The 12,849-nt window shown below is 43.9% G+C and overlaps 1 protein-coding gene across 1 annotated transcript; it reads right to left on the bottom strand.

Annotated features, from left to right (window-relative positions):
- Nucleotides 1-8,074: 8,074 nt before the first annotated feature.
- On the bottom strand, nucleotides 8,075-11,639 carry LOC119410535 (histone H3.3A). The gene is made up of 4 exons (XM_037677417.1): nucleotides 11,515-11,639; nucleotides 10,165-10,308; nucleotides 9,903-10,056; nucleotides 8,075-9,349 (listed from the first exon to the last, which is right to left on the bottom strand). Exons 2-4 carry the CDS (start codon nucleotides 10,290-10,292, stop codon nucleotides 9,221-9,223), a joined length of 411 nt encoding a protein of 136 aa, XP_037533345.1. The 5' UTR covers nucleotides 10,293-10,308; nucleotides 11,515-11,639; the 3' UTR covers nucleotides 8,075-9,220.
- Nucleotides 11,640-12,849: the final 1,210 nt, after the last annotated feature.

Here is a 12,849-nt window from a genome sequence, read left to right as displayed (position 1 = left end):
TATATACTAGTATACTAGTAGTATATATATATATATATATCCCCTCCCTGGGCTGCCACCTTACCATGGTGGAGGGGTTTGAGTGTCCCAATGATCCTAGGAGCTATGCTGTCAGGAGCTTCACGCCCCTAGAAGGGTCACCCAAGGTAGACAGGTCCTACGTGAGGGACCAGACAAAGTGCAGCCCAAACTCCCCTATGATGAGAAAAAGAAATGGACTTGATGTTCCTTCGCCCGGACATGGGTCACCGGGGCCCCACTCTGGAGCCAGGCCTGGAGGTGGGGCACGTGGGTAAGCGCCTGGTGGCCGGGCTTTTACTCATGGAGCTTGGCCGGGCACAGCCCGAAGAGGAGACATGGGTCCCCCCTTCCCATGGGCTCACCACCTGTGGGAGGGGCCAAAGGGGTCAGGTGCAATGTGGGATGGGTGGTGGCCAAGGGTGGGGACCCTGGCGGTCTGATCCTCGGCTACAGAAGCTGGCTATTGGGACGTGGAATGTCACCTCACTGGTGGGGAAGGAGCCTGAGCTGGTGTGTGAGGCTGAGAGGTTCCGGCTAGAAATAGTCGGACTCACCTCTACGCATGGCTCGGGCTCTGGAAACAGTTTCCTTGAGAGGGGTTGGACACTCTTCCACTCTGGAGTTGCCCCTGGTGAGAGGCGCAGAGCAGGAGTGGGCATACTTATTGCCCCGCATCTTGCTGCCTGTGTGTTGGGGTTCACCCCGGTGAATGAGAGGGTGGCCTCCCTCCGCCTACGTGTGGGGGGACGGGTTCTGACTGTCGTTTGTGCTTATGCACCAAATGGCAGTTCAGATTATCCACCCTTTCTGGAGTCCTTGGAGGGGGTACTGGAAAGTGCACCTCCTGGGGACTCCCTTGTTCTGCTAGGGGACTTCAATGCTCACGTGGGCAATGACAGTGATACCTGGAGGGGTGTGGTTGGGAGGAACGGGCCCCCTGATCTGAACCCGAGTGGTGTTCTGTTGTTGGACTTCTGTGCTCGTCATGGATTGTCCATAACGAACACCATGTTCAAGCATAAGGGTGTCCATATGTGCTCTTGGCACCAGGACACCCTAGGCCGCAGTTAAGATGATCAACTTTGTTGTCGTCTCCTCTGATCTGCGGCCACATGTCTTGGACACTCGCATGAAGAGAGGGGTGGAGCTGTCCACTGATCACTACCTGGTGGTGAGTTGGCTTCAATGGTGGGGGAGGATGCCGGTCAAACCAGGCAGGCCCAAACGTATTTTGAGGGTTTGCTGGGAACGTCTGGCAGAGGCTCCTGTGAGACGGAGCTTTAACTCCCACCTCCGGGAGAACTTCGAACATGCTCCAGGGGAAGTGGGGGACATTGAGTCCGAGTGGGCCATGTTCCATGCCTCTATCGTCAAGGCGGCTTACCAGAGCTGCGGCCGCAAGGTTGTCAGTGCCTGTCACGGCGGCAACCCTCAAACCCGGTGGTGGACATCGGTGGTGAGGGATGCTGTCAGGCTGAATAAAGAGTCCTATTGGACCTTTTTGGCCTGTGAGACCCCGGAAGCAGCTGATGGGAACCGGCAGTCCAAGCGACATGCGGCTCGGGTGGTCGCTGAGGCAAAAACTGGCATGGGAAAAGTTCGGAGAGGCATGGAAAATGACTTCCACATGGCTTTGAGGCGATTCTGGTCCACCATCCGGCATCTCGGGGGGGGGGAAGCAGTACACCACTAACACTGTTTTTAGTAGGGGTGGTGTGCTGCTGACCTCAATTCGGGATGTCGTGGGTCAGTGGGCAGAATCCTTTGAAGACCTTCTCAATCCCACCGGCATGTCTTCCACTGAGGAAGCGGAGCCTGGGGACTCTGGGTCGGGCTCTCCAATCTCTGGTGCTGAGGTCACCGAAGTGGTTAAAAAGCTCCTCGGTGGCAGGGCCCCGGGGTTGTATGAGATTCGCCTAGAGTCCCTTAAGGCTCTGGATGTTGTGGTGTTGTGTTTGCTTACATGACTCTGCAATATTGCGTGGACATCGGGGGCAGTTCCCCTGGATTGGCAGACTGGGGTGGTGGTCCCCCTATTCAAAAAGGGGGACCGTAGAGTGTGTTCCAACTACAGGGGGATCACACTCTTAAGCCTCCCTGATAAGGTCTATTCGAGGGTTTTGGAGAGGAGGGTCCATCGGATAGTCGAACCTCGGATTCAGGAGGAGCAGTGCGGTTTCTGTCCTGGTCGTGGAACACTGGACCAGCTCTACACCCTCAGCAGAGTCCTGGAGGGTGCATGAGAGTTTGCCCAACCAGTCAACGTGTGCTTTGTGGACTTGGAGAAGGCGTTCGACCACATCCCTCAGGGAGTCCTGTGGGGGGTACTCTGGGAGTATGGGGTAATAGGCCCTTTGATACGGGCTGTTAGGTCCCTGTACGACTGGTGTCAGAGCTTGGTCCGCATTGCCGGCAGTAAGTCGGGTTCATTCCCAGTGAGAGTTGGACTCCGCCAAGGTTGCCCTTTGTCACCGATTCTGTTCATAACTTTTATGGACAGAATTTCTAGGCGCAGCCAAGGTGTTGAGGGGATCCGTTTTTGTGGCCTTAGGATTGCGTCTCTGCTTTTTGCAGATGATGTGGTCCTATTGGCTTCATCAGATCGTGATCTACAGCTTTCGCTGGAGCGGTTCACAGCCGAGTGCGACACGGCCGGGATGAAGATCGGTTCCTTCAAATCCGAGGCCATGGTCTTGAGCCGGAAAAGGGTAGAGTGCCCTCTCTGTGTCAGGGAGGAGGTCCTGCCCCAAGTTGAGGAGTTTAAGTATCTTGGGGTCTTGTTCACGAATGAGGGAAAAATGGAGCGTGAGATTGATAGGCTGATAGGCGCAGCGCCTGCAGTGAAGCGAGCACTGTACAGGTCTGTCGTGGTGAAGAGAGAGCTGAGTCAAAAGGTGAAGCTCTCAATTTACCGATCGATCTACGTTCCCACCCTCATCTATGGTCATGAGCTTTGGGTTGTGACCGAAAGAACAAGATCTTGGATACAACCGGCCGAAATGAGTTTTCTCCGCAGGGTGTCTAGGCTCTCCCTTAAAGATAGGGTGAGAAGCTCGATCATCCGGGAGGGACTCAGAGTAGAGCCGCTGCTTCTCCACATCGAGAGGAGCCAGTTGAGGTGACTCAGGCATCTGTTTAGGATGCCTCCTGGACGCCTCCCTGGTGAGGTGTTCCAGACATGTCCCACCGGGAGGAGACCTAGAGGAAGACCCAGGACACGCTGGAGGGACTATGTTTCTCGGCTGGCCTGGGAACGCCTCGGGATTCCCCCGGAGGAGCTGGCCCAAGTGGCTGGGGAGAGGGAAGTCTGGGCCTCCCTACTTAAGCTGCTACCCCCGCGACCCGACCCTGGATAAGCGGAAGAAAATGGATGGATGGATGGATGGATATATATATATAATTTTTTTCTGTTTTTTTTCTTCCCTTCTCGCTATAGGTGAAGGCGGACACTTTTTCCTCCCAGTCCTTCCCCTGCTTCTGCTCTTTGTCCTGTATTATTATGTTGTCTGTATGTTGCTTTTTTCCTGTTAGGGACACAGTTTGAGGTTCATATATATTTTTTTACCTCCTCTTTCCTCAGGTTTCCTTTTCCTTATCTAACGAACAAGGCAGCGCCTCTCATGAGGCTGCAGCCTCAGACACCCGTCTACTCTATTTTGTACTTTTGAGTTTCTTTGAACGGGCTGTACTGAAATTAAATTTCGTTGTGCTTCTGTGCAATAACAATAAAGGCGATTCTGATTCTGATTCTGATTCGGATAACATGAAAAATAAATGTAAATCAAACTAGTGATGTTTGTGCCAAATTTAAAATTGAGATTGTTGCAACCACGTTATATGAAACTTGTACAAATGGTGAAAAATAAACAAATACATATTTCAGATGTTTCTAGGACTTAAAATAAGGGTTAACAACGAATGAATGAAATATATTGTGTCTCACTGAACCAGTCGTGTTGTGGATCAGACACCTCTGTGGGTTGTTTGTGGGTGTAATATAGCCTGAACCGATGTGACGTCTGATCAAAACAACAGGATTATGTCAGATTTCTAATCTGTTACAGGTTCTTCTTCTTCTGTTTCAGGTTTTCCTGATTTATGCAGCTGCAGCACAACTGGATGATCTGGGCTGATTAACATCACTACTTAAGGCTGAGCTGAATCACTTTTGTTCGTTGGACCGTTAGCGTCCCTCTGTAACGTTTCACGACCAGCTTCCTGGTATATTCCATTCTCTGAGTGTCCTGCCTTTGTCTTAGGAGCTACGTTTTTGGAATGTCCTCCAAATGATCCTGTCTGTGAATCACCTGAACAACTACCTGACCGCTCAAATACTTGTCACCTGACCTGACCTGGAATGTTGCAAAAGAAGAAGAAGAAGAAAAAAAAAAACATTCCTAAATAATAATACAAATTAATCTGTTTTTGTTGATTTCCACCCTGTAAACATTATGAACCTCTGCTCCGTTCTTTCCCGCAGGCGTTGTGACTTTCCACTTCTTGTTCCCTACAAAATAAAATTGTTTACTTGTCTGTGTTTTTTGGTCTCAGCATTTCTAACCCTGGAGGTCAACAACAGTCACTGTGACAGATTAAAGGTTGGTGTTTGATTAGATGCTTGTTTGTCTGAGTGTGTGTTTCACTGTAATAAATGAAGCTCAGGCCACAGTGTGTGTGTGTGTGTGTTTATTTTATTGACATGAATATGCTGAGGCTGTGGATTTATCTCTTTTAATCAAGGAAGTAGACAAATGGAATAAAACACTGATGAGGGGAATGTCAATCCAGAGAGCGACGGTGTTTCTGTTCAATTTTGATTTAATTTAAAACTTTATTCCAGTAGAAGTGTAAGATGGTGACGTAAAAAAAACATGTACACAATCTTTAATCGACCAGAGCTCTCCTGAAGTGATTTTAAAGGGTGTTTCCTGAAATATGAACATCAATGGGACTTACTTTTTTCTTTAAACCTAAACTGACAAAATGTGGACTTTTAATAAACTGGCTCTTTGGTGTCACCATAGTAACCACGTAACCATCTCACTCCCTGACATCACTCTATATAGGACAGTCAGGCAGCAGGCGAACTGTAAGGTAAATAAAAACTTGTCTGCAGTAATTTAAGTTGGAGGTATAACAAATTAAAGTCTCCACTTCTTGTTTCAAAGAGAAAATTCTGAGCTTTAATTCAAGGAGAGTTTTGTGTGTGGAGTTTACACTCTGGGTGGATTTGATGGAAAACTGTGAGCCCTATGAGGAAAAACACACTAAAAAGAAAAATGTCTTTGATTTGATGCACAAACGGTAAAAGAAGTGTCAGATTTATAAAAACTAAAAGAAACGGACAACCTAAAAGAGTTAAATACAAGATCATTAAAATATGAGTTGAACAGATTGTGGTAAAATCTTGTGTCAAAAAGATATTACGATACTAGTCCAGCCTAAATTTCAGTGACCAGTTTAAACTTTGAAATTTGCTTCTGTTGTGAAGTCTGAGCTCCAACGAGCACTGTGTTGGTTTCACTGGTTCCACCAAAACCTCCTTGTTGTGCATGTTGGAACTTTGAAATTTGCCCATGTCATAAAATGCATTGTAACCAGAAATCAGAGTGTTTCCCACTGAGCCATGTTTTAATTAACTTTTTGTTTTTCCAGACCTGCCGGAGAAGCTAATCAGAGCTTGTGACGGAAACAGACGAAGAACAGGTGAAGATTAAAACTTTAGTTATTGTTTATGCACTGGAACCCTTTTAAAGTAAGAGCCAACAATATTTCAGGAATCAAAGGTTTGACAGATTCTGTTAATATATTGACCACTCTCTGCCTAAATATAAATGAAGTCCAACCCTTGGTTTCTGGGCTTTTACTGTAATGCATGACAGTTTGGTAAATATTCATTATTTATAAATTTAACATACAGACCATAAAGTAAAAAAAACCTACAGATTAGATCAGCTCTTCAGCTGCAGCTCCTGTGGTCATTAACAGTGAAGCTGTTGAGGTGGTGCATCAATATAAATATCTGGAAACTGTTCTTGATGACAAACTGACCTTTGACCCCCATGTGAACTCACTTTGTAAGAAGGTCCACCAGAAGATGTATTTTTATTGGAAGCTCTGTGGTTTTAATGTTGATTCGACTTTTATGAGAATGTTTTATTGAGTCTCTTTAACTTTCACCTTCATCTGTTGGTTTGGATTGTTAACATGTAAGAACAGGAACAAACTCTCGGGGACTGTCAGGATGTGCAGCAAAACTGCTGGTACAGCTCTACAGAACCTCACTGACCTACACAAGGTGAGGTCAGTGAACAAGGTCAGGCTGATTCTGGCAGATCCTGATCACCACTCCATGGTGAGTTCAGGTTGCTTCCATCTAGACGCAGGAACCTGCTGCCCAGATGTAGAACAAACAAACTGAAACACTCATTCATGCCTGCAGTGATCAGGCTTCTCAATGAACAATGATGATTTCATGTACTGTTATTTTAATGTCTCCTTGTCTTGTCTAATATGGACGTTTTGTTTGCCTACTGACTGAAACAAGTTGCACCTTGGGGATAATAAAGATTCTTGAACTTGAACAGTCAGCAAGGAGTCTGAGAGGTTTAATATTTACCTGAGCTTTACTGCCACCTAGTGATAGAAGCAAACAACAACAAATGGTAGTTTTATTGCATTTTTTTTTTTACATTTAAAAGCTTTAATATTAAAATATGGTGGGACAAATGGTTCTTCCATAAAATCGCTTTGATTCCAAACTTTAAAACATGTGTCAAATCCAAGGGCTGAGAGTCAAACCTGGCCTTTGCAAACATCTTCTCTGGCCCCCAAAGACAAAATTTAAATAAAAAATACTTGTATCGATTAAACTTTTGATTAAAAACTGAGCATGCTTTATGTAGTGCAGACTTCTTATCACAGTTGGCCAAGTCCAAAGTAATAAAAAACAGAATATTCCTGCAGTCTTTGATCTTGAATGAACGATCAAACTCTTGCTGAGGAACCTGCAACCAAGACGTCAGATATCGACTTGAGGTAATGCATTGACTGATACTGGCCCTTGGTTTGAACCAAGTTTTTAATTTTGGCCCCCTTCTGTGAACGATTGTAACACCCCTGCTGTAATCAAGATGAGTTTCTCACGTTTTTATCAGCAGTTTGACATCATTAAATAAACTCCTAACATCTAGTTATAAAGCTTAGAGAATGCTAAAGCCTGAGAAACTGTCTAACAAATACATCTGTGATTACTTTATAAAGAGCTTCAAGTCTAAGTTTATTTTAGCACTTTTTTTAACATGAATTGTTTTGATCACAACACTTAAGGACTAATAAAATTGTGGGGAGTGGTGGCGCAGAGGTTAGAGAGGTGGGCTTGTGATCCGAAGATCGCCGGTTCACGCCCCGGCCCCGACAACATCAAAATTGTGGGTGGGGTAGGTGAAACACACACACTTGCCCCCACCCTCATTCGCCCCACTCTGGGCCCATGAGCAAGGCCCTTAACCCCCACCATGTGCTCCCTAAAAAAACAGGTCTCTCTTGAAAATGAGTTCTCGTGGCTCAATGAGACTAACCTGGATAAATAAAGGCTAAAAAAAAAAAAAAAAAAAAAAAAAAAAAGATTTACTGAAGTTGGCTAAACGTTGGTCCTAAAACCAACATACTGTCAATTTACCCAAAGAAACAAACAATACTTTATTAGGTCTGTTTCACAATTTTACCTGTGATTTTTGCTAATTTAATAAGAATACACCGCATGTGCAACATTTTATGCTCGTCAACAATTATACTGTACAGCAGTTTGTAGCAACGGCCCCGACAAGACCTTAACCATTGACCTCGGAGCAATAAGGATCGACGACACGCTCTTGTGCATCCTTTAAACGTGAATGAAGTTTAGTTAACTTGTCTTGAGCAGATCAGAAGTTGTTGGAGAAAAGAGAACGTTTACAGATGTTAAGAATATACGATACTGTGGCCGCCTTTGAAGGATGCTTAAAAACACGAAAAGCAAGAAAAGAAGGCTGAGAGTAAAAGTTCAGACGCGTGTGTGTAACATCCATTTATTACCACCTTATATGACAAATCCGGAGATTACAAACATTGTTTTAACTGAAACATTTTATTCAACATTTCAAAAAAGAAAAAAAAGTTTAAAAAAAGAGGATTGAGCTGGAAATGAAAAGTGTAACAGGTAAGAATTCAACCTGAGAAACGGAGAACAGATCAGCTGTTTCAGACGGACCAGACAGAAGCAGGAGGGGTTATAAAAAAAAACATCATTATTGTGTCACACTGATTTAACACATTTCATAATTCAATTAAAATGTAGAAAACGTTTTTTTTAGACTGAGAACTTTAGATTCAAGCGAGTATTACAAACCTTTTCTATAAAAAAAAAGGTCTCATTTTTTAAAAAAAAACAAAGAGCCACGGCTACTAAAAATGTCCGACACCATGCTGCTTTGGCTTTTAAAAAATTTACACGACGCCAATTTGAACAACACGACAACGGTAAGGTGGAACCATTGGGCGTGTTGGGAAACGAGCGCCGGGAGACAGGATCAAACTTTGGTATCAGGACGAGTCAGCGGCACATTCCAGTAGAAAAGATGAAGTTAAACCTGCCATTTTGTTCTGTTTTAAGCGGATTCATCCCTCCGTGTCTGTCAGCCACTAACAGTCTGAGGTAAGAAACAACATGAGACTCGTTTAAAAAAATCTAACATGATACAAACAAAATGATCGATACGACGAGCAAAGATGCTGATGTGCCGAGTTTCATTGACTGAGGTGATCAGAGCCGACACTCACGGTTCTGCTCTTCTCTGAGCAAAGGCTGGCAGATGGTACGAAGCAGCAGAGGAGTGGGCGAGTTCTTCTAGCACCCTGCTGCAGAGAACACCCCCCCAGCAGAAAAATACCCACCCTCTTCTACTGCTGTTGGAGCACATGTCAAACATCCACTCCCTGAGGAGGATCTGTCACCACAGAGTCGGGACACGCACAGAAAGAGAGACTGCATCCTAAGAGTCTGCTGTATGAGCACTAAGGAAACACAACTACACACTTTCATTAGAATAGAATCAGCTTTCTTCTACATGCTACTAAACATGGGGGGGGGGGGGCTGTGAGGGGACGGACAGGTAGAATAGTGAAGGAAGAGCAGAAGGTGAAGCGGAGGGAAAATGGATTATGCACGCTCTCCACGGATGCGACGGGCCAGCTGGATGTCTTTGGGCATGATGGTGACACGCTTGGCGTGGATAGCGCACAGGTTGGTGTCCTCAAATAGACCCACCAGGTAGGCCTCGCTGGCCTCCTGCAGGGGGGGGGGGGGGGGGACACACAAGAATCAGCTGTTAGTTCAGACAAAATGACCGACTCGTCGTTTTAGCTATGACGTTTTAATAAAAGAACATGTAAAACAGAACTGCAGTACTCAAAGACCAGTGTTAAAAGAAGGGATGCAACGATCCACTTTTTCCACTTCCAATCCGATACCAACTGTTTAGCAACGCTCGATACCGATCCGATACCGACACAGAAAAACTGTGCTGAATTAACAAAAATGGCTAAATCACGTCATCTGGACCTGTTCCAATACAACCTGTTAACAATACAAACTTGCTTTAACTAGCCACGAGGTAGTGCTCTGAAACATAAATGAAGTTCAGACAGTTGTTAAAACAAAAAATCGGTCAAATCGATTTCTCATGCAAGTATCGGCCGAATTCTGATTTCCCCAAATTACGGAAATGGGGGCCGTCTATTAATAACTTCTGTATTTCAGACGAGCGCCTCTCTAAAGGGTCTGGGAGCAACTGGTGGTCTTGGACTCGGGGTCAGAGTAAACCATCCTGCATGGCACTGACCTGCAGAGCCCCGATGGCTGCGCTCTGGAAACGCAGGTCGGTCTTGAAGTCCTGGGCGATCTCTCTCACCAGACGCTGGAAGGGCAGCTTGCGAATCAGAAGCTCAGTGGACTTCTGATAACGACGGATCTCACGCAGAGCCACGGTGCCGGGCCTTTACATAAGAAAACACTTTAAAAATATACTGGAAATGCAGAACTGGATTTGTCAACACAAAAGGCAGGTTAGATATGAGTCTGGGAGCTGGTTGTCCCTGTGTCACCTGTAGCGATGGGGCTTCTTGACCCCTCCAGTGGACGGGGCACTTTTACGAGCGGCCTTGGTAGCCAGCTGCTTACGTGGAGCTTTGCCTCCAGTTGACTTACGAGCTGTCTGCTTAGTACGGGCCATGGCTGTTGTAGATCAACTGAGAAACATGACGTTAAGAATTAAATTAATTTAGCAGCTTAGGTTTCACATCATTTTTTATATCGTAACAAGCTTTTACAATTCCACTTTTTTTCTAGGGCTATAGCCATAAAACATGAAAAAAGATGATAATAAAACAAAAAAAAAGTAATTGTTTTACTTCCTTATGAAACATACAAACACCTCTGCAAATCTATGTAAAGCCCAAACACACTTCCTTCCCACCTGCTGCACTTCTTGGTTTCAAATGTTCAAGAAGATAAACTTATAATATATATATATATTAATTTGTTAAATGTAATATTTTGAAAAAAGTCATTGAGTGAGCATCCAGTTAGCATGATTATGAATGTTGTCAAAGTCAAACTTGTTTGCAGATGTCAGCTGATGTCTTGCTCTAGCTATCCTGCAAACTCGAAATACAGAAATAAATTATTAACTTTTGTGGCAATAATAATGTAAATATTGTTGTTTTCCAACGCAAAAGTACTAGATTTACGTTAATTATTGATGTAGACGAATGGTACTTCATTAATAATATTTTACCGTCTAAAATACATTTAGTTTCCATCAAGTTATAAACAGCGACTTACATTACGTTAATGTTTGTGTAAATAAACACTGCTGATAACATCAACACAAAAAACGTCAATCAAAAAGAAATTGCGATACTATTGGCTATTAGGCAAGACCCGTCTAAAAATAATAATGTGTGAGCCAATCAACATGCAGAATCTACGAAAGGGGCGGGATCTATGGCAGCTTTCCTCTATTGCTCGGTCCGCCCACCTCGCTCTGATGATGGCGGCGGTTTGATGCGCAAGCGGGATAAAGACCGAGGGCAGAACGGCGAACGAGTAGCGCATAAACAACTTCAATTTCACGGAAAACCGCTGTACCAGCGTATCGGAAACTTAAACAACAACACAGAAGACATTTAAAATAAGTTATAGGAGCCCAGTGGTCCGTAGCAGCGTCGTTTATCTGATCTAAACCGGCGAATAATTTGAAAGTGTATTTTCGCTTCTCCGAGCAGCTGCGGAGAGAAGGCTGCGTTTCACCTCCGCTTCGACTACCGTGTAATAACCCACGCGACTAAATGACAGCTTTATCACAGCAAAAACAGCACGAGATTGTAAAAATAACAGTTGAGAAAATGAAAAGTTTATTTACAGACACTCAAAGGCACGTTTAAGGGGCTTACCGAGGGTTCGACTGAGAAGAAGTCGTCAGCTACGTTTCGCTGCTCTGTTTTTGTTCGTTTCCCACAATGAAGGAGAGCAGCGTCCAGCGGGAAAATGGCCGCCGCGTCAATCATGTGTCCGTGAACGCACCACGGCTCACATCACAGCCGACAGAGGAGTGCCACGCGGCGGCTGCGTCCCGCTACACTTTACTGTAGATTTAACCAGTCGCTGCTTCAGTTTAATAAAATTAAGTGAATTCATACGCGAGCTGCGGCTGCTCAGAGGGAGGAAATAACATTTACGCAACAAGTTTTAAGCTCCGCAACTCAGAACCTAATATATATATATTAAAGGTCAAAATTGTGTTATTTGTAAATAATCTAGAATTCGTATGCAATTTTATTACACAAACTGTTGTTTGGATTTATAATTATGTGAAACATTTTTATAAACAATTACTGTTAAAAATATTTTTGATACACCTGCTTGTCTTTAAAAAGCTGAATGCTTCATGTTGACCCGTGTGATATAAAACTTTAAATTACGGTACAAAAGATTGTATTTATTGAAAATGTGTGTTCAGTGACTTGACTTTTCCTCCTTTGCTCACACAGTTCTTTAATCCACAAGAAACTTTATTATGCCTGAACGTGAGGTCAAAAGTACAAATATTCTGCTTTTAAAAATGTCCGAAAAACATAAAATCATAAACACAGTAGAAAAAAAAAAAGGTTATATCCACCTGAGAGAGGAAAAAAATAAAATTACCTGGACATAACACCATGGCTGTGAATTACAACATGCTTAACACTGCTACATCTATGCCGTCTAACCATGCAGGGCGTCTCCAGCTGACAACCAGCTTTTCTGTTTTGATACATAGAACAGTAACAGTAGAAATACACCATTATTGTAAAAAAAAATCTGTACTTTTACAACAGATTTCTATTTTTAAAGAAAGAAAATCAAATTCGTCATATCAATGTGTTCTTAAGATGAAAACGTTACCCTAACACCCATGCCTGTTTCTGATCATACACAGTTCACCCCTCTACAAAACACCTTACCCATCGAGGTAACAAGGTAAAACGTACGAGTGTGACTGATTCAAACTTTGAAACACACATGAAGATACTGCGATGGAAAATCTGCTACTAGTAGCACCATAGAATACATAATTACACATTTACGCTTATCACAATCATTTGATTTATATATTTATATGTATCTAGAACCTCAAACCGAACTACTAAGTATAGAAGAAGGGAAACCAGAAGACAGCTTATAAATCAAAAAACATTTTAAGCACGCTCTCCACGGATGCGACGGGCCAGCTGGATGTCTTTGGGCAT

The sequence above is a fragment of the Nematolebias whitei genome, chromosome 6, assembly GCF_014905685.2.
Source record: "Nematolebias whitei isolate Nwh7 chromosome 6, NemWhi1, whole genome shotgun sequence".
Classification (NCBI taxonomy): domain Eukaryota; kingdom Metazoa; phylum Chordata; class Actinopteri; order Cyprinodontiformes; family Rivulidae; genus Nematolebias; species Nematolebias whitei.
This window is presented reverse-complemented; position numbering and strand designations above follow the sequence as displayed.

Coding starts and splice junctions, on each gene's coding strand:
- LOC119410535 (XM_037677417.1), bottom strand. CDS start 10,292: ATGGCCCGTACTAAGCAGACAGCTCGTAAGTCAACTGGAGGCAAAGCT. Junction 10,057..10,164: donor AAGAAGCCCCATCGCTACAG/GTGACACAGGGA, acceptor TCTTATGTAAAG/GCCCGGCACCGTGGCTCTGC. Junction 9,350..9,902: donor CAGCCATCGGGGCTCTGCAG/GTCAGTGCCATG, acceptor CCCCCCCTGCAG/GAGGCCAGCGAGGCCTACCT.